Here is a 19,353-nt window from a genome sequence, read left to right as displayed (position 1 = left end):
TCATTCTAGGTATCAATCTAGTAAGACTCCTCTGAATCACCTCCAACGTATTTACATCTTTCCCTAAATAAGGAGATCAAATCTGCACACAGTATTCAAGATGCGGTCTCACCAATGCCACCAACTGAAGCATAACATCCTTTTATGTTCAATTCCTCTTGTAATAAAGGACAGCATTCCATTAGCTGTATTAATTACTTGCTGCGCCTGCACACTAACTTTTTGTGACTCATGTACCAGAACATCTAGATCCTTCTGCACCTCAGAATCTTGCAGCCATTCTCCATTTAAGTAATACTCTGCTTTTTTTATTCTTCCTGCCAAAGTGAATAACATCACATTTTCCCACATTATACTCCATCTGCCAAATTTTGCCCACTCACTCAACCTATCTATTTCCATCTACAATCTCATGTCCTGTTCACAACATATTTTCCTACCTATCTTTGTGTCACCTTCAAATATAGCTATCATGCTATCTCTCCCCTCATTTAAATCATTGAGAAAAATTGAGGCCCCAGCACAGACCTCTGCGGGTCTCCACTTGTCACATCCTGCCAATCAGAAAAAGACCCATTTATGCACGCTCTCTGTTTGGCGACAGCCAGCCAATCTTCCATCCATGCTAATCTGTTACCCACTATACCATGAGCTTTTATTTTCTGCAATAACCTTTGATGTGGCACCATTCCAAACGCCTTCTGAAAATCCAAGTACAGTACAGGCTTCCCCTTTACCCACAGCGCAAGTTACTCCTTCAAAAAACTTCATTAAATTGGTTAAACATGATTTCCTTTCACAAAACCATGCTAACTCTTCCCAATTACCTTGAGCTGCTCGAAGTGCCCAGCTATAACCTACTTAACAATCGATTCTAACAACTTTCCCATGATAGACGTCATGTTAACTGGCCTATAGTTTCCTGTTTTCTGTCACGATCCCTTCTTAAATAGAGGGGTTATATTTGCTACATTGCAGTCTGATGGAACCTTTCCAGAATCTAGCGAATTTGGGGAAATTAACACCAGCGCATCTAATACCTCAATAGCCACCTCTTTTAAGCCCCGGGATGTAGTCCATCAGAGGCCAAACATGATAGCTTCTGTCTTTTATAAATTCCACAAACTGAGACGAACGGCCAAATTAACTGGTCATTAATCTTTTACTTTTAAGCAATTTATACAATGGCTGCCTCACTAGTCACAACACTTTCAAGTAATTCTCTGCATTTGGAAGTGATACAGAGCAATACAAATTCAGGATTCTATTTTCACATTTGAAGGTTATGCATTTTGAAAGGCATATGTTAACTATCAATTTTTAAACACTGGTGCAGACATTACTGGGTTAATTTCCTACCCAACAGGTAGCAGAAATTTATAATAATTCTAACCATCTGACCTCACCTTTGGGAGGATCTCACAGGAATGAAGGTGAGGAGAGTCCAGAGCAGGGGAGACCACACCATTTCGAGTAGGGCCCAGAGGAGCACCCCGTTCCTCCTGGCTCCACAAAGGAAAGTTTTAGATATTCTGCCTCCAGACTGGTTGCGGATTTGCTTCTTACCTCACAGGAAAGGTCCAACTCCCTCAAGGCCAGTATCAAATTTCATCCCCAAATTGCATTAATAAATATGGCTCCTGCCTGCTTTGGGCCTCTTCTGCCTGCAAACCACTGTAGATTACACTGCAAATTGTCAGAAACAGTCAAGATTTGAGCAGGTAACTAACATGCTCATTTTTAACTGCCCTGCTGCCCAGTTGACAGGTAAGGTTAATACTCACCCCACTGTGTTGCAACCCAGAACAAAACACCTTGTGCATTTTATCTATACCTGCGCATATATTAATGTAACAGTTATGTACAGACAAAAATACAAAAGATAGGCATACTATATCCCACATAACAATGTTTCACATTTTTTTCAAAATAAAAATCAATGAGTTACTATTTCAGTGCAAACAATGAATATGCAGTTCAAATATAATGTTTTATTTAAAAAGTGCTCCAAAAAACGAAACTTTTCGCAAAAGTACAACAAATAAATTAATCCATCAGTCTTCCCAATAATCTACCGTCTCCAATTTACTTCAGAATACTATACTTACATGGTCAGAAGTTCTCTAAGTCTTCCAGATGTGGAATTACTAAAAACTTCCCCTGCATTTGTGAACTGAACCGAGCCATCCCCTTTCTCTCCCTCATACACACCAAGAACCAGACCCTACAGAGAAATGTTAGGAATAAAAATTAAACACAATATACTGTAATTGCAAAAACTGTATCAATGACAAAAATTCACATTTATATAGCACTTTTGACATAGTAAAGGGTGAATAAGGCAAAAAAATTGACAAAGCTGAAGGAGGGGACAAGAGGACTGGTGATCAAAATCTTGATCAAGAGATAAAAATAGCAGGAGTATGCCATATACCCCACTGAAGTCTGCTCTACCATTCAAGAAGATCATGGTTAAAAGTTTACATCAACTCATTTTCCTGCCCTATCCTCATTTCTCACAATTCCCTTAGAGCTGAAAATCCAATGCTCTCAGTCTTCAATATATTCAATGACTGAGCATTCACAGTCCTCTGGGGCAGAGTATTCTAAAGATTTACAACTTTCTGAATGAAGAATTTAGTTTTCTATTTTATTCATTCACAGGATGTGGGCTTCCCTGGCTGAGCCATCATCTAGTGCCCATCCCTAGTCCCCCTTGAGAAGGTGGTGATGAGCTGCCTTTCTTGAACCGCTGCAGTCCATGTGGTGTAGGTACACCCACAGTGCTGTTAGGGAGGAAGTTTCAGGATTTTGACCCAGCAACAGTGAAGGAACGTTGATGTACTTCCATGTCAGGATGGTGAGTGACTTGGAGGGGAATGCCCAGGCAGTGATGTTCCCATCTATCTGCTGCCCTTGTCCTTCCAGATGATTTGGTCATGGATTTAGAAGGTTCTGTCTAAGGAGCCTTGGTGAATTCCTGCAGTGCATCTTGTAGATGGTAGACAGTGCTACCACTGTGTATTAGTGGTGGAGGATTGAATGTTTGTGGAAGTGGTGCCAATCAAGCGGGCTGCTTTGTCCTGGATGGTGTCAAGCTTCTCCAGTGTTGTAGAACCTGTACTCATCGAGGCAAGTGGGGTGTATTCAATTATAGTACTGACTTGTGCCTTGTAGATGGTGGGCAGGATTTGGGGAGTCAGGAGGTGAGTTACTTGACACAGGATTCCTAGCCTCTGACATGCTCTTGTAGCCACAGTATTTATATGGCTAGTCCAGTTCAATCTCTGATCAATGGTAACCCCTAGGATATTGCTTCCACAAATGCCACCGGCTCGGTCTTCTATTTCAGCCCCTGCACAAATATGACTACCTTTCAGCCCCTGCACGGATACCACCAGCGTGTATTTGGTTCCCTTTCAGCCCCTGCATGGATTTGGCCCATCACTAGCAACCTCCCTTCTTTCCACGCTTCCTGTATCGAGTTCCCCTTTAGATTCTTTGATACTCGGCTGGACCATCCTCGAGTCAGTTTACTTCACTAGCTACGGGTGGTAAATAAACTATACTCACCCATTTTGCAGCACCGAGGTTCGAGACGAGTATCCTGCCAACAATGCCAAATGTTGTAGTGCCTTCTAAGAATCAACTACAGGAGACTCAGATACAGGTTAACGATTGTTTTATTCAAGCGAACACAGGGAGAGTCTGCCTTAGACTGGCTAAAACAGAACTCTACCGATTACAGGAAAACTATCTTTTTTATACACAACTATTAACGTACACATTGCGTTATTCAAATTCCAATCTTGTCAGTACATTGTCACATGGTAAACATATGTCTCCAGTCCCTGCCACTGTTTGTCTTTACCCTCATCTGTTTATCCTCACCCTCCCTGCTGTATCTTAACCAATTAATCCCTTATGGTCCCCTAGGTCTTTCTGGAGAGATCTGCTAACATCAGCCCCATGGTGTACAAGGTTTGCCTGGAGAATTATGCTGCCCTTTAGCTTTACTAATAGAAGTTGCTCTTTAACTCTTACACCTGGCAATTATGTAGCGTGAATGTTACTTTCCACCCATCAGCCCGAGCCTGGATATTGTCCAGGTCTTGTTGAATTCGGACATGGACTGCTTCAGTATCGAAGGGGTCGCGAATGGTGCTGAACATTGTGCAATCATCAAGGAACATCCCCAATTCTGACCTTATGATGTTAGGAAGGTCATTGATGAAGCAGCTGAAGATGGTTGGACCGAGGACACTACCCTGAGGAACTCCTGCAGTGATGTCCTGGAGCTGAAATAACTGACCTCCAACAACTACAAGCATCTCCCTTAGTGCTAGGTATGACTCCAACCAGTGGAGAGTTTTCTCCCCGATTCCCATTGACTCCAGTTTTGATAGGGCTCCTTGATCCCACACTCTGTCAAATGCAGCCTTGATGTCAAGGGCAGTCACTCTCACCTCAATCTCAGGAGTTCAGCTCGTGTCCATGTTTGAATCAAGGCTGCAATGAAGTCAGAAGCTGAGTGACCCTGGCGGAACCCAAACTGGGCAAGTGTGAGCAGGTTATTGTTAAGCAAATGCCGCTTGATAGCACTGTTGATGACTCCTTCCATTACTTTACTGGTGACCGAGAGTAGACTGATGGGGCGGTAATTGACCGGGTTAGATTTGTCCTGCTTTTTGTGTACAGGAAGTACCTGGGCAATTTTCCACATAGCCAGGTAGAAGTCAGTGTTGTAGCTGTACTGGAACAGTTTGGCTAGGGGCACAGCAAGTTCTGGAGCACAACTCTTCAGTACTATTGCTGGAATATTGCCAGGACCTATAGCCTTTGCAGTATCCAGTGCCTTCAGCTGTTTCTTGATATCAGGTGGAGTGAATTGAATTGGCTGAAGATTGGCATCTGTGATGCTGAAGACCTCTGGAGGAGGCCAAGATGATCATCCATTCGGCACTTCTGGCTGAAGATTGTGGCAAATGTGTTATCTTTTGCACTGATGTGCTGGGTACCCCCATCATTGAGAATGGGGATATTTGTGGAGCCTGCTCCTCCAGTGAGTTGTTTAATTGTCCACCACCATTCACGACTGGGTGTGGCAGGACTGCTGATCTGATCCATCGGTTGTGGGATTGCTTAGCTCTATTATTTGCTACTTATGCTGTTTGGCACACAAGTAGTCCTGTGTTATAGCCTCACCAGGTTGACACCTCATTTTTAGGTATGCCTGATGCTGCTCCTGGCATGCCCTCCTGCACTCTTCATTGAATCAGGGTTGATCCCCTGGCTTGATGGTAATGGTAGGGTGGGGGATATGACGGGCAATGAGGTTACAGATTGTGTTCGAGTACAATTCTGCTGCTGCTGCCACAGTGCCTCCTGGATGCCCAGTTTTGAGTTGCTAGATCTGTTCCAAATCTACCTCATTAGGTTACAGATGCATCGGAGGCAGGGAGGTTGGTGAGGATGATGTCAAGTATGTTTTTCCCTCACCACCTGCTGCTGGCCCAGTCTAGCAGCTATGTCATTTAGGACTAGGCCAGTTCAGTCAGTAGTGGTGCTACCGAGCCATTCTTGGTGAGGACATTGAAGTCCCCACCCAGAGTACATTCTGCATCCTTGCCACCCGCAGTGCATCCTCCAAATGGTGTTCAATATGGAGGAGCACTGATTCATCAGCTGAAAGAGGGTTGTAGGTGGCAATCAGCAGGAGATTTCCTTGCCTGTGTTTGACCTGATGCCATGAGACTTCATGGGGTCCGGAGTCAATGTTGAGGACTCCCAGGGCAACTCCCTCCCGACTGTAGACCACTGTGCCACCACCTCTGCTGTGTGTGTCCTGCTGTTGGGACAGGACATACTCAGGGATGGTGATGGTGATGACTGAGACATTATTTGTCAGATAGGATTCTGTGAAGATAATTATGTCAGATTGTTGCTTGACTAGCCTGTGAGATAGCTCTCCCAATTTTGGCACTAGCGCCTAGGTGGTAGTAAGGAGGACTTTGCAGGCTCGACAGGGCTGAGTTTGCCGTTGTTGTTTCCAGTGCCTAGGTCAATGCCGGGTGGTCCGGCGGTTTCTTTGTAGCGGTTTGATACAACTGAGCTAGGGCATTTGAGAGAGCCCTCCTTCAGCTGATGAATTAGTGTTCCTCGATATTGAACACCACTTGGAGGAAGTACTGAGGGTGGCAAGGGTGCAGAATGTGTTCTGGGTGGGGACTTCAATGCCTATCACCAAGAGTGATTCGGTAGCACCACTACAGACTGGGCAGGCCTAGTCCTAAATTGCTGTGGGTCTGGAGTCACATGTAGGCTAGACCAGGTAAGGACGGCAGATTTTCTTCCCTAAAGAACATTAGTGAACCGGATGGGTTTCTGTGACAATCGACGATCGCTTCAATGGTCATCATTTCATTTTCAAATTCCACCATCTGCTATGGCAGGAAACGAACCCAGGTCCCCAGAGTATTACCCTGAGTTGCTGGATTTCTAGTTCAGTGACAATACCATTATGCCATTGCCTCCTCACCTCAATTCTAAATCACTGACCCCATACCCTGAGACTATAATCCCTAGCTCTAGACTGTCCAGCCAGGGAAATAGCCTCTCAACATTTACCCTTTCAAGCCCTCTAAGAATTTTATACATTTCAATGAGATTACCTCAAATTCTTATCAAATCCAGAGAACATGGGTCCATTCTAGTCAATCTCTCCTCAAGACACCCTCCTCACCATAGGAATCAATCTTTCATTGCAACTCTCTATAGCAAGGCTGTCCTTCCTTAGGTAAGGAGACCAAGCTGTACACAGTGCTCCAAATATGGTTCCATTGAAGCCCCATATAATTGCATTGAGACTTCCATGTCTTTTTATGCAACCCCTTTGCAATAAAGGCTAAAATACTATTTGCCTTACTAGTTGCTTCCTTTACTTGCATGTTAACTTTCTGTGATTTGTTCCTTCTTAACAGGACTGTGGATGTACTTACATTACATGGACTGCAGTTCAAGAAAGTGGCTCATCATCATCTTCTCAAAGGCAGGTTGGGGTGTGCGATAAATGCTAGCCCTGCCAATGATGTCCATATCCCATTAAGCAATAAACAAAAACTTCCTCTGAATACCAACATTTTCTAGTCTCACCTTTTACAAAATATACTGCCTTTCCATATTTCCTACTGAAGTGGATAATTTAACACTTGCCCACACTATACTCCAGTGCCTTGTTGCTCAATTACATAACCTGTCAATAACCCTTTGCAGACTGTCCTTCTGACAGCTTACATTCCCACCCTAGCTTGGTATTATCATTAAAATTGGGTATGTTACACTCAGTCCCTATGTAAGTCACTGATAAATATTGTAAAGAACCGATGCCCAAGTACTGATCCTTGCAGTATTCTACTAGTTACACCCTACCATCCTGAAAATGACCCATTTATTCCTATTCCTCATTTTCTGGCCATTAACCAATCTTCAACCCGTGCTAATATATTGTCCACAATCCCATGAGCCTTAATCCTCTGTAACGACCTATTGTATGATACCTTACTGAAGGCCTGCTGAAAATCCAAATATACTTTATCCACAGGGCTCCCTCATCTACCTGCTAGTTACACCCTCAAAAAACTCTGATTTGTCAAACATAATATCCCCTTTATAAAACCCTGCCTAATTTTGTGATTTTCTAAGTGCCCTGTTATCACATCCTTAACAATGTTCTAGCATTTTCCCTAATACTGACGTCAAGCTAACTGGCCTATAATTCCCCGTTTTCTCTCTCACTCCTTTTCAGAACGGTGGTTTATTTGCTATCTTCCAATCCACAGGGATCATTCTAGAATCTAGAGAACTCTTGGAAGATCAAAACTAACGCAAGCACCCCTTTTAAAATCTAAGATGTAGGCCATCAGGTCCAGATGTCTTGGCTTTTAGTCCCATTAATTTTTACAGCACATTGTCTTTACTAATATTAATTACTTTCAAGTTTCTCACTTTTGTTAGGCCCTTGGTTTAACATACTTTCCAATATTTTCATTTTTTCTCCTACTATGAAGACATACTCAAAATATTTGTTGAGAATTATGAATTATTTCTTTACATCTTTGTCATTGCTTATTCACCGTCATATCTTTTAAACTAATTTCCAAATCTACCTCAGCAATTCGCCCTCATGTTTGAATTTAAAATGCTAGATTTGGACAACCATATCACTCTTAAGTTCAAACTTAATATGAAAATATATATTATGATCACTTTTCACAAAGGATCCTTTACTATAAGATTACTAATAAACCCTGTCTCAAAACACAATACTAAATCTAAAATAGCCTGTTTCCTAGTTGGTTGCAAAACTGTCTCGAATGCATTCCATGAATTCATCCTCCCTGTTACTTTCGTTAATTTAGTTTGCCCAGTCTATACGAAGATTAAAGCTCCCCAGAATGGTTGTACTACTCTTATTACATGCTCCTCTAATTTACTTATTTATACTCCGTGCAACACTATAATTATCATTAGGGACACCATAAACTACTCCCACCAATGTTTTTGGTTCTTTGCTATTTCTTAGTTCCACCTATACTGATTCTAAATCCTGATTTTCTGGGCTAAGACCATTTCTCATGACTGCCTTATCTCATCCTCTAGTACCAGGGTTAACTCACCTTCTATTCTATTTGCAACTGGAAGGCTGTTTTCTGTGGGGTTCCGCAGGGATCAGTGCTAGGTGTTCTGCTTTTTGTGGTATATATTAATGACTTAGACTTAAACGTAGTGGGCATGATTAAGAAGTTTGCAGACACACAAAAATTGGTGGCATGGTTAATAGTGAGGAGGGAAGCTGTAGACTGCAGGAAGATGTAAATGGACTGGTCAGGTGGGCAGAAAAGTGGCAAATGTAATTCAATACTGAGAAGTGCGAGGTGATGCATTTGGGAAGATAACAAGGCAAAGGAAAACACGATAAAAGGGAGGATATTGAGAGGTATAGAGGAAGTGAGGACCTTGGAGTGTATGTCCACAGATCCCTGAAGGTAGCCGGATGGTTCGATAAGGTGGTTAAGAAGACATGTGGAATACATTCCTTTATTACACGAGGCATAGAATATAAGAACAGGGAGGTTATGCTGGAGCTATATAAAACATCAGTTATGCAAAAATTTGAGTACCACCGGTAGTTCTGATCACCTCATTACAGAAAGGGTGTGATTGCACTGGAGAGGGATAGAATAGATTTACGAGGATATTGCCAAGAAACTTGCAGCTATGAGGAAAGTTTAGATAGGCTGGGGTTGTTTTCCCTGGAACAGAGAAGGCTGAGGGGGGATTGACTGAAGTGTATTTATGTTGCGAGGGACCTGGATAGAGTTGATAGGAAAGATTGATTTCCCTAAGCAGAGAGGTCAGTGACTAGGGTCATTGATTTAAAGTGATTAGTAGAAGAATTAGAGGGGAGATGATGAAAAATATTTTCACCCAGAGGGTGGTAGGGGTCTGGAACTCATTGCCTAAAAGGATAGTAAAGGTAGAAACCTGCAACTCATTTAAAAGGTGCCCGAATGTGCACCTGAAGTCCCGTAAACTCCAGGGCTACGGACCAAATTCTGGAAAAAAAATGGGATTAGGTACACACTGCTGCCACTCTGCAATGGTGGTGGAGGGGGTGAATGCTTATGACGGTGGATGGAGGTCGATCAAGTGGGCTGATTTGTCCTGGATAGTGTTGATGGGATTAGGCCGAGGGGCTCGTTTCTCAGCCAGCACAGCTATGGACAGAGTGGCCCCCTCCTGTGATGTAATTTTAAAAGTATTTTCTAAATATCCGGAAAGGAGGAATGTAGCGGAGATGTGGGGAGAAGGCGGAGGAGTGCCTGTGCTTGAATTGCCTCTTAAGAGAGACAGCATGGACATGTTGGGCCGAATGGCCTTCTTCTGTGCTGTAATAATTCTAAGATTTTGTCTATAATTTCTAAAAGTAAAGCACCCTGGAATATTTAGAGCATTGGCTGAAAGATATGATTCTGTGAGTATGACAGACCCTGGAAGCTTATGTCAGGCCATTGCTCGACAAGTCTGTAGTTCAGCTCTCGATGCCAGGTCCTTTCTCACTTTTGGTTTTTCTATCATGGCTTGCTAAACTATTTCAGAGTGTAGTTAACAGTGAACCACATTGCTTTGGATATGGAGTCAGCTGTAGGATATACAGTGTAAGGATGACAGATTTCCTTCTCTAAAGGATCAGAACTTAGTGAACCAGATGGGTTTTTACAACAATCAGGTAGTTTCTTTATCACCATTACTGATGCTGGCTTTTTATTTATCCAGATTTATTTAATTTAAATTCCACAGCTCCCGTAGTAGGATCTGAACTCAAATTTCTGGATCATTATTAGTCCAGCCTCTGTTCAATAACATAATCACTACGCTACCATTCCCTCACTGACTTGTGATTTCAGAAAAGCGGGCTGGAAACTACTAGTTAAAGGTAAAATCAATGCCAAAGCAGCAGTAGGCATTCAAGGAGACAGTGAGTGTCCACAACAAATACACTCTCACAAAGTAAAAAGGTAGGACTCCTAACTCTAGATTCCTCTTGATGTCAAGGAGCATTAAGGGTAAGCGAAAGCAAAAAATGTCAGAAACCGAGAGCTCAATGCTGCAGAAAGCCCAGGGAAGTATAATAAGTGCAAAGGTGAAATTAAAAAGGAAATTAGGAAATCAAAGAGAGGGCATGAAAAAATAGTGACAAATCAAAACAAAGAAAACCCAAAGATGTTTTATAAATACATAACAGATAAAGGATAACCAAGAGGGCCTTTTAGAGACCAAAAGGGCAACCTGTGTGTAGAGGTAGAAGACGTGAAAATGGTTTTTAACAAATACTTTACCTCCGTCTTCGAAGAAGGGGGTAGGATATAAAATTGTAGTTTAGAGGAGTGTGATGAGATAAACAAAGTGATAGAGGAAATATTAAGGGGTTGAGCATCTTTGAAAGTAGGTAATTGGCAGGCTCAAAGCAAACATATTCCAGCCTGTTCAGAGAAGCAAATGGAGGCTCTGACCGTCATTTGCCAATCCTCTCTGGCTATAAGCATGGTGCCAGAGGACTGTTAATGTTGATCCATTGTTTAAAAAGGGAGCAAAGGACATATCAAGTAAGTACAGGCCAGTCAGTCTAACCACAATGGTGGACAGACTATTGTAAAAAAAATTCTGAAGGGCACTTAGAATGACATGGATTAATCATGGACAGTCAGCATGAAATTGTTAAGGGAAATATCTAACTAAATTGATTTTTCTGAGGAGGTAGAAAGGAATGTTGATGAAGGTAGCATGTCTGATGTAGTCTACCTGGACGTTAGCAAGGATTTTGACAAGGTCCCATGTGGAAGACTGGTCAGAAACGTAGAAGCCCATGGGGCTCGAGGGAAAGTGGCAAGTTGGATCTAAAATTGGCTCAGTGGAAGCAAAACGTAAAGTTACAATTGCTTCTGTGACTGAAAGGTTGTTTCCAATGAGATTCCACAGGGATCAGTACGAGGTTCTTTACTGACTGCACTGTGTATCAAGAATTCAGATTTAAGTGTTTGAAGGGGGCTTGTTTAATAACTTTGCAGATGATACAAAAATTGGCCATGTGGTTGACAGTGAGGGAGCAAACTGGAGATTGCAGTAAGATATCAATGGACTGGTCAAGTGGGCAGTAAAGTGGCATTCAATACACAAATGTTAAGTTAATACATTTGGAGAGAGAAACGAGGTAAGGGAATACACAATAAATGGTGGGATATTGAGAATTATAGAGAAACAGAGGGTCTTTACAGTGCGTGTCCACAGATTCACGGAAACGGCTGAACAGATAGGTAAGGTGGTTGACAAGGCATAAGGGATACTTGCCTTTATTAGCTGAGGCATTGAATACAAGAGCGGAGAGATTATGCTAGAATTATATAAAACACTGGTAGGCCACGGTTAGAGTACTGCATATAGTTCTGGTCACCGCATTACAAGAGGATGTGATTGCACTAGAGAGGCTACAGAGATTTACAAGGATGTTGCTAGGACTGGAGAATTTCTGGCTATGATTGGATAGGCTGGGGGTTTTTTTGGAACTGAGGGGGTGGTGAAGGACATTTAATTGAATAAAATTAAAAAGGGGCTTAAATAGAATGGATAGGAAGGACTTATTTCCCTTAGTGCTGAGGTCACTAAGCAGGGGACACAGATTTAAAATAATTGATAGGAGGAATGGAGGGTGGTGGGAGTCTGAAACTTAGTCTGAAAGAATGGTAGAGGTAGAAACACTCATCGCATTTAAAAAGTACCTAGATCTGCACTTTAAGTATAGCAACCCACAACCTTATGGATACAGAGCTGGGAAATGGGATTAGGCTAGATAGCTGTGTTTCAGCCAGAACAGGCAGAATGAGCCAGATGACATCCTTCAGTGCCATGTGGCCAGCTGTGACCACACCTGGAGTACTGTGAGCAGTTCTGGGCACCACATCTTAGGAAGGATATATTAGCTTTGGAAGGAGTGCAGTGTGAATTTACCAGAATAATATCTGGATTCCAAGAGTTAATTTAGGAGGAGATTACAAAAACCAGCATTGCATCTCCAAGAATTTAGAAAGAGAAGAGGTGCTTGGATCAAAGTTTCCAAGAAAGTAAAGGGAGTAGGTAAATGAGATAGAGAGAAACTCGTTTCGTTGTTTGGGGAGTCGAGGAGGCAATGCCACAAAATTAGAGCCAGGCCATTAAGAAGTGAAATTAAGAGACAGCTCTACGCAAAAAGGGTGCTACAAGTTTGGAATTCTCTTCCACAAAAAGCAATTGACGTCACAACAACCTTTAATTTTAAATCTGAGATTGATAGATTTTTGTTAATCAAAAGTATCAAGGGGTATGGAGCAAAGGGATTTGGAGTTAGGTCGCATATCAGCCATGATAGGGGGAGGCGGTGACGTAGTGGTATTGTCACTAGACAAGTAATCAAGGCAGCCAGGATAATGCTCTGGGTACCCGGATTTGAATCCACCACGGTGGGAATGGTGGAATTTGAATTCAATCAATAAAAATCTAGAATCAAAAGTCTAATGATGATCATGAAACCATTGTCGATTGTCGTAAAAACCCATCCATTTCACTAATTTTTTTTAGAGAAGGAAATCTGCAGTCCTCACCAGGTCCACAGGAATGTGGTTGACTCTTAAATGCAGTTGTAGTAAACTGCTAGAAAGTTAATAAGAAATGAAACTGGACAGACTACCCAGCATTGACCTAGGCACGGGAAGGCAAACTTAGCCCTATTGTCCCTGCAAAGTCCTTCTCACTAACATCTGGGGGGGGGGTGGTGGTGTCAAAATTGGGAGGGATGACTAGTAACGCAACAGCCTGACATAGTCATACCCACAGAATACAGATAACGTCCCAGACACCATCACCACCATGTCTTGTCCCACTGGCAGGACAGACCCACCAAAAGTGGCGGCACAGTGATATACAGTTGGGAGGGAGTTGCCCTCATCAACATCAATACCGGATCCCATGAGGGTAAACCTCCTGCTGATTACCATGTACTGCGCTCCCTCAGCTGATGAATCAGTACTCCTCCATATTAAGCACCAATTGAAGGAACCACTGCAAGAACCCTGTGTTTCTCAGTATCCCACCATTTACTGTGTATTTCCCTTGCCTCATTTTCCTCTCCAAATGTATTAACTGAAAACTTCTATGTATTGAATGCCACTTTACTGCCAACTTGACCAGTCCATTGGTATCTTACTGCAAGGGCGCAGATGTATTCTGGGTGGGGGGTGTCAATACCCATCACCAAGAGTGGCTCGGTAGCACCATTACTGACAGAGCTGGCCGAGTCATTAAGGACATAGCTGTTAGACTGGGCCTCCAGCAGGTGGCGAGGGAACCAACAAGAGGGAAAAACAAACTTGGCCTCATCCTGCACAGGTGCATCTGTCCATGACAGCATTGGTAGGAGTGACCACCGCACAGTCCTTGTGGAGACAAAGTCCTGTCTTCACATAGAGGATATACCCCATGTTATGTGGCACTACCACCGTGCTAATTGATATAGATTTTGAACAGATCTAGCAACTCAAGACTGGGCAACCGTGAGTCATTGTGGGTCATCAACAAAGCAGAATTCTAATCACCACAATCTGTAACTTCATGGCCCAGCATTTCCCCCACTCTACAATTACCATCAAGCCAGGGGATCAACCCTGGTTGAATGAAGTGCAGGAGGGCAGGCCAGGAGCAGCACCAGGCATACCTAAAAAGAGGTGTCAACCTGGTGAAGCTACAACACATGACTACTTGTGTGCAAACAGCATAAGCAGCAAGTGATAGACAGAGCTAAGCGATCCCACAACCAACGGATCAGATCTAAGCTCTGCAGTTCTGCCACATCAAGTCGTGAATGGTGGTGGACAATTAAATAACTCACCAGAGGAGAGGCTCCACAAATATCCCCATCCTCAATGATGAGGCAGCCCAGCACATCAGTGCAAAAGATATGGCTGAAACATTTGCTACAATCTTGAGCCAGACGTGCTAAGTGGATGATCCATCTCGGCCTCCTCCGGAGGTCCCCAGCACCACAGATGCCAGGCTTCGGCCAATTCAATTCGCTCCACATGATATCAAGAAACGGCTGAATGCACTGGAAACTGCAAAGGCAACGGGCCCACACAATATTCTGGCAATAGTACTGAAGACGTGCTCCAGAATTTGCCGCTCCCCTAGCCATGTTGTTCCAGTACAGCTACAACACTGGCATCTACCCAGCTATGTGGAAAATTGACCAGGAATATCCTATGCACAAAAATGAGGGCAAATCCAACCTGGCCAATTACTGTCCCATCTGTCTACTCTTATCAGTAAAGTGATGGAAGGGGTCATCAACAATGCTATCAAGAGGCACTTGCTTAGCAGTTACCAGTTCACTGATGCCCAGTTTGGGTTCTGCCAGGGCTATTCAGCTCCTGACCTCATTACAGACTTGGTTCAAACATGGACAAAAGAGCTGAATTCCAGGCATGAGGTGAGGTGACTGCCCTTGACATCAAGGAGCCTTAGCAAAACGGTCAATGGGATTTGGGGAAAGCTTGATTGTCGGAGGTCAATCCTCTCAGCTCCAGGACGTCACAGCAGGAGTTCCTCAGGGTGGTGTCCTAGGCTCAACCATCTTCAACTGCGTCATCAATGACCTTCCGTCCATCACAAGGTCAGAAGTGAGGATGTTCGCTGATGATTGCACAATGTTCAGCACCATTCGCGACTCCTAAGAAACTGAAGAAGTCATGTCCAAATGCAGCAAGACCAGGACAATATTCAGGCTTGGGCTGACAAGTGGTAAGTAACATTCATACCAGGCAATGACCATCTCCAACAAGCGAGAATCTAACCCTTGCTGAATCCCCCAATATCAACATCCTGGGGGGTTACAATTGACCAGAAACTGATCTGGACTAGCCATATAAATACTGTGGCTACAAGAGCAGGACAGAGGCTAAGAATCTGTGGTGAGTAACTCACTTCCTGACTCCCAAAAGCTTGTCCACCATCTACAAGGCACAAGCCAGGAGTGTGATGGAATACTCTCCACTTGCCTGGATGAGTGCAGCTGCAACAACACTCAAGAAGCCGAACACCATCCAGGACAAAGCAGTCCACTTGATTGGCACCCCATCCACAAACATTCACTTCCCCCAGCACTGACACACAGTAGCAGCAGTGTGTACCATTTACAAGATGCCCTGCAGGAATTCACCAAGGCTCGTTTGACAGCACTTTCTAAACCCATGACCACTACCAGCTAGAAGGACAAGAGTAGCAGCTAGATGGGAACACCACCATCTGGAAGTTCCCCTCCAAGTCACTCATCATCCTGACTTGGAAATATATTGCTGTTCCTTTACTGTTGCTGGATCAAAATCCTGGAACTCCCTTCCTAACAGGACTGTGGCTGTGCCTACACCACATGGACTGCAGCAGTTCAAGAAGACAGCTCACCATCACATTCTCAAGGGCAATTAGGGATGGACAATAAATGCTGGCCCAGCCAGCGATGCCCACATTCCATGAATTAATTTTTTTTAAATGATCTTACTGAATGACAGAATAGGCTTTAGCAGCTAAATGGCCTACTCCTGTTCCTATAAGCATATGGGCTTATAAATGAAAGTCAGCATGGATTTTGTAAAAGCAATTCATATTTGACTAACTTGATTGAGATGTTTAATGAAGTAATGGAGAGGGTTAATGATGATAGAGCAGTTGATGTAAATATGGACTTTAAAAAGACACAGCATCATAGAATGACTACAGAACAGAAGGCTATTCAGTCCATTGTCACTGTGCTAGCTCTCAGAGTAGTTCACCCAGTGCCACTCCTCTACCTTCTCCACATAGCCTTACACATTGTTCCTTTTCAGATAATAAGCCAGTTCCCTCTTGAATACCTCGACTGAACCTGCCTCCACCAGTCTCAGGCAGCACATTCCAGATTCAAACCACTCCCTGCGTGAAAAAGTTTTTCATGTCACCATTGCTTCTTATGCCAATTACCTGAAATCTGTGCCCATTGGTTCTCAATCCTTCCATCAATCTTTCCATCGATAGTTTCTCCCTATCGTCTCTGTCCAGATCCCTTCTTAATACCTCTATCAAATCGCCTCTCGACTTTCTCCTCTCCAAGGAAAACAGTCCCAACTGCTCCAATCCATGTAACTAAAGTTCCTCATCCCTGGAACCATTCTTGTCAATCTTTTATACACTCATACTAATGCCGTCACATCCTTCCTAAAGTGCAATGCCTAGACCTGGGCACAATACTCAAGTTGAGGCCAAACCAGTCTTTTGTACAAGTTTGACATAACTTCCTTGTTTTTGTACTCTATGCCCCTATTAATAAAACCTAAGATGCTGTATGCTTTACTGACTACTCTTTTAACCTGTCCTGTCACCTTCAATGACTTATGCACTTATACACTCAAGTCCCTCAACTCCTGCACCCCTTTAGAATTGTACCCTTTATCTTATATTGTCTCTCCTTTTTTTTCTAAGAAAATTACTTCTCTGCCTTAAATTTCATCTATCACTTGTCCACCCATTCCACCATTCTATGTCCATTTGAAGCTCTACACGATCCTCCACACAATTCACAAAACTTCCAAATTTTGTATCATCTTCAAATTTTAAATTGTGCCCTGTACATCAATGTATATCAGTAAGAACAGGGATTCTCACACCGATCCCTGAGGAACCTATTATTAACCTTCCTCTAACAAGCAAAATAACCATTAACACTGTCCTGTTTCCCGTCACTTGGCCAATTTTGTATCCATATTGCGACTAGCCCTTTTATTCCATGAGCTCTAATTTTGTTCACAAGTCTGTTGTGCAGCACTGAATCAAATGCCTCTTACCCTTAACAATCCTCTCTGTTACCTCTTCAAAAAACTCCAGAAAGTTAGTTAAATACGATTTTTCCCTCAAGAAATCCATGCTGGTTTTCCAAAATTAACCCACATTTGCCCAAGTGACTATTCATTTTGTCTCGACTTATCATTTCTAAAAACTTCCCCACCTGGAGTAGTTGGGGTTGTTCACCTTAAGTTTTTTTATTCATTCTTTCATGGGATGTAGGTGTTGCTGGCAAGGCCAGCATTTGTTGCCCATTTCTAATTGCCCTTGAACAGAGTGCCTTGCCAAACCACTTCAGAGGGCCGTTAAGAATCAACCACATTGCTGTGGATCTAGAGTCACGTGTAGACCAAGTAAGGACTAAGAGAATACGTGATATGAAATGTTTTGATAAGGAGAAACTGTTTCCAGTGGCAGAAAGGTTTGGTAACCAGAGGACACAGATTTAAGGTGATTCGCAAAAGCAGAGGCGACATGAGGAAACTTTTCTTTTACATGACAAGTCGTTGCAATCTGGAATGGCACTGCCTGACTGGGTGGTGGAAGCAAATTTAGTTATGACTTTCAAAAGCGAATTGGATAAATATTGAATGGGGAAATTAATAGTACTATGGGAAAGAGCAGGAATATTAGATTAATTAGATTGCTTTAGAACTGGTACAGACACGATGGGCCGAATGGCTTCCTTCACTATTGTATTATTCTACGAAATGGCCATCAATTGTCGACCCAGAGGAAAATATACCCGCGCTTCTTTAATTCTGAGCTGGATAAAGAAATGGCCAAAGAACAATGAATGTTAATAATAAATCAGAGCCACATAACAGTGACCGTCAATGTTAAATTGGACCTTGGAGCCGCTGCTAGGCCGGGACAGCGGAGACAAGCGGAGTAGGTTCCTAGCCAGACCCGTCCCCAGGATGGACCGAAGAGGCGACTTGCTCCAAACACCGACCGTCATGTCCCACACCGAGCGACCGACTCCAGCCCTGACCCCGTGCAAAACAGCGGCGCCTGCAAACAGCAGCCTCCCCAAAGAGCGCCGCTCAAGGCGGGCAGTCTGCAATGTTGAAGGTTGCATGCTCCCGGAACAGCGCCACACATAGCGAACTTCGACAATGCTGAAGGCTACATGCTCCCGGGACAGCGCTGTTCAAGGCGAGGTGTACTGGTTTTACATTTCTTGTTAGTTCTCTCATATTCCAATTCCTTTCTCTTTATTTTTTAGTTATGCTTTGCTGGCTTCTAAAATTTTCCAAATCTCCTGGCCTACCACTAATCATTGCAGCATTGTTCATCATTTCTTTCAATTTGATACCATCCTTAACTTCCTACGTTAGCCATAGATGGTGCGTCGTTCTTGTAGAATTTTTCTTTCTCAATGGAATATATTTTTATTGAGTTATGAAATATATCCTTAAATGTTTGCCACTGCTTCTTTAACATCTTACCTTTTAACCTATTTTGTCATTTCACTTTAGCCAATTCTATCTTCATCCCCATGCCTGTATTTAGGTTTAAGGCACAAGTTTCACACCCAAACTTCTCACCTTAAAACTGAATGTTCTGGCATTTATCTGTTATCGGTATATGGTGTTAGAGGCAAGGTACTAACATGGATAGAAGATTCGCTGTCTGGCAGGAGGCAGGGAGTGGGGATAGGGGGTCCTTCTCAGGATGGCGGCCGGTGACAAGTGGAGTTCCGCAGGGGTCAGTGTTGGGACCACAACTTTTCACTTTATACATTAATGATCTAGATGAAGGAACCACGGGCATCCTGGCGAAGTTTGCATATGATACAAATATAGGTGGAAGGACAGGTAGTATTGAGGAGGTGGGGAGGCTGTAGAAGGATTTGGACAGGTTAGGAGATTGGGCAAAGAAGTGGCAGATGGA

At 43.1% G+C, this 19,353-nt stretch overlaps 1 protein-coding gene across 1 annotated transcript in view; it reads right to left on the bottom strand.

Moving 5' to 3' along the window:
• lap3 (leucine aminopeptidase 3) overlaps positions 1 to 18,554 on the bottom strand; it is a 62,970-nt gene extending 44,416 nt beyond the window's left edge. The window contains exons 1-2 of the mRNA XM_041190661.1: positions 18,308 to 18,554; positions 2,109 to 2,224 (exon numbers count right to left, since the gene is read on the bottom strand). Of these exons, the coding sequence (XP_041046595.1) occupies positions 2,109 to 2,224; positions 18,308 to 18,538 (347 nt within the window). The 5' untranslated portion in view covers positions 18,539 to 18,554. The remainder of the gene's footprint in view (positions 1 to 2,108; positions 2,225 to 18,307) is intronic.
• Between the last annotated feature and the right edge of the window lie 799 nt (positions 18,555 to 19,353).

This window comes from Carcharodon carcharias, chromosome 1, assembly GCF_017639515.1.
Source record: "Carcharodon carcharias isolate sCarCar2 chromosome 1, sCarCar2.pri, whole genome shotgun sequence".
Taxonomy (NCBI): Eukaryota; Metazoa; Chordata; class Chondrichthyes; order Lamniformes; family Lamnidae; genus Carcharodon; species Carcharodon carcharias.
Note: the sequence above shows the minus strand (reverse complement) of the source record. Positions and strands in the feature narration are given on the sequence as shown.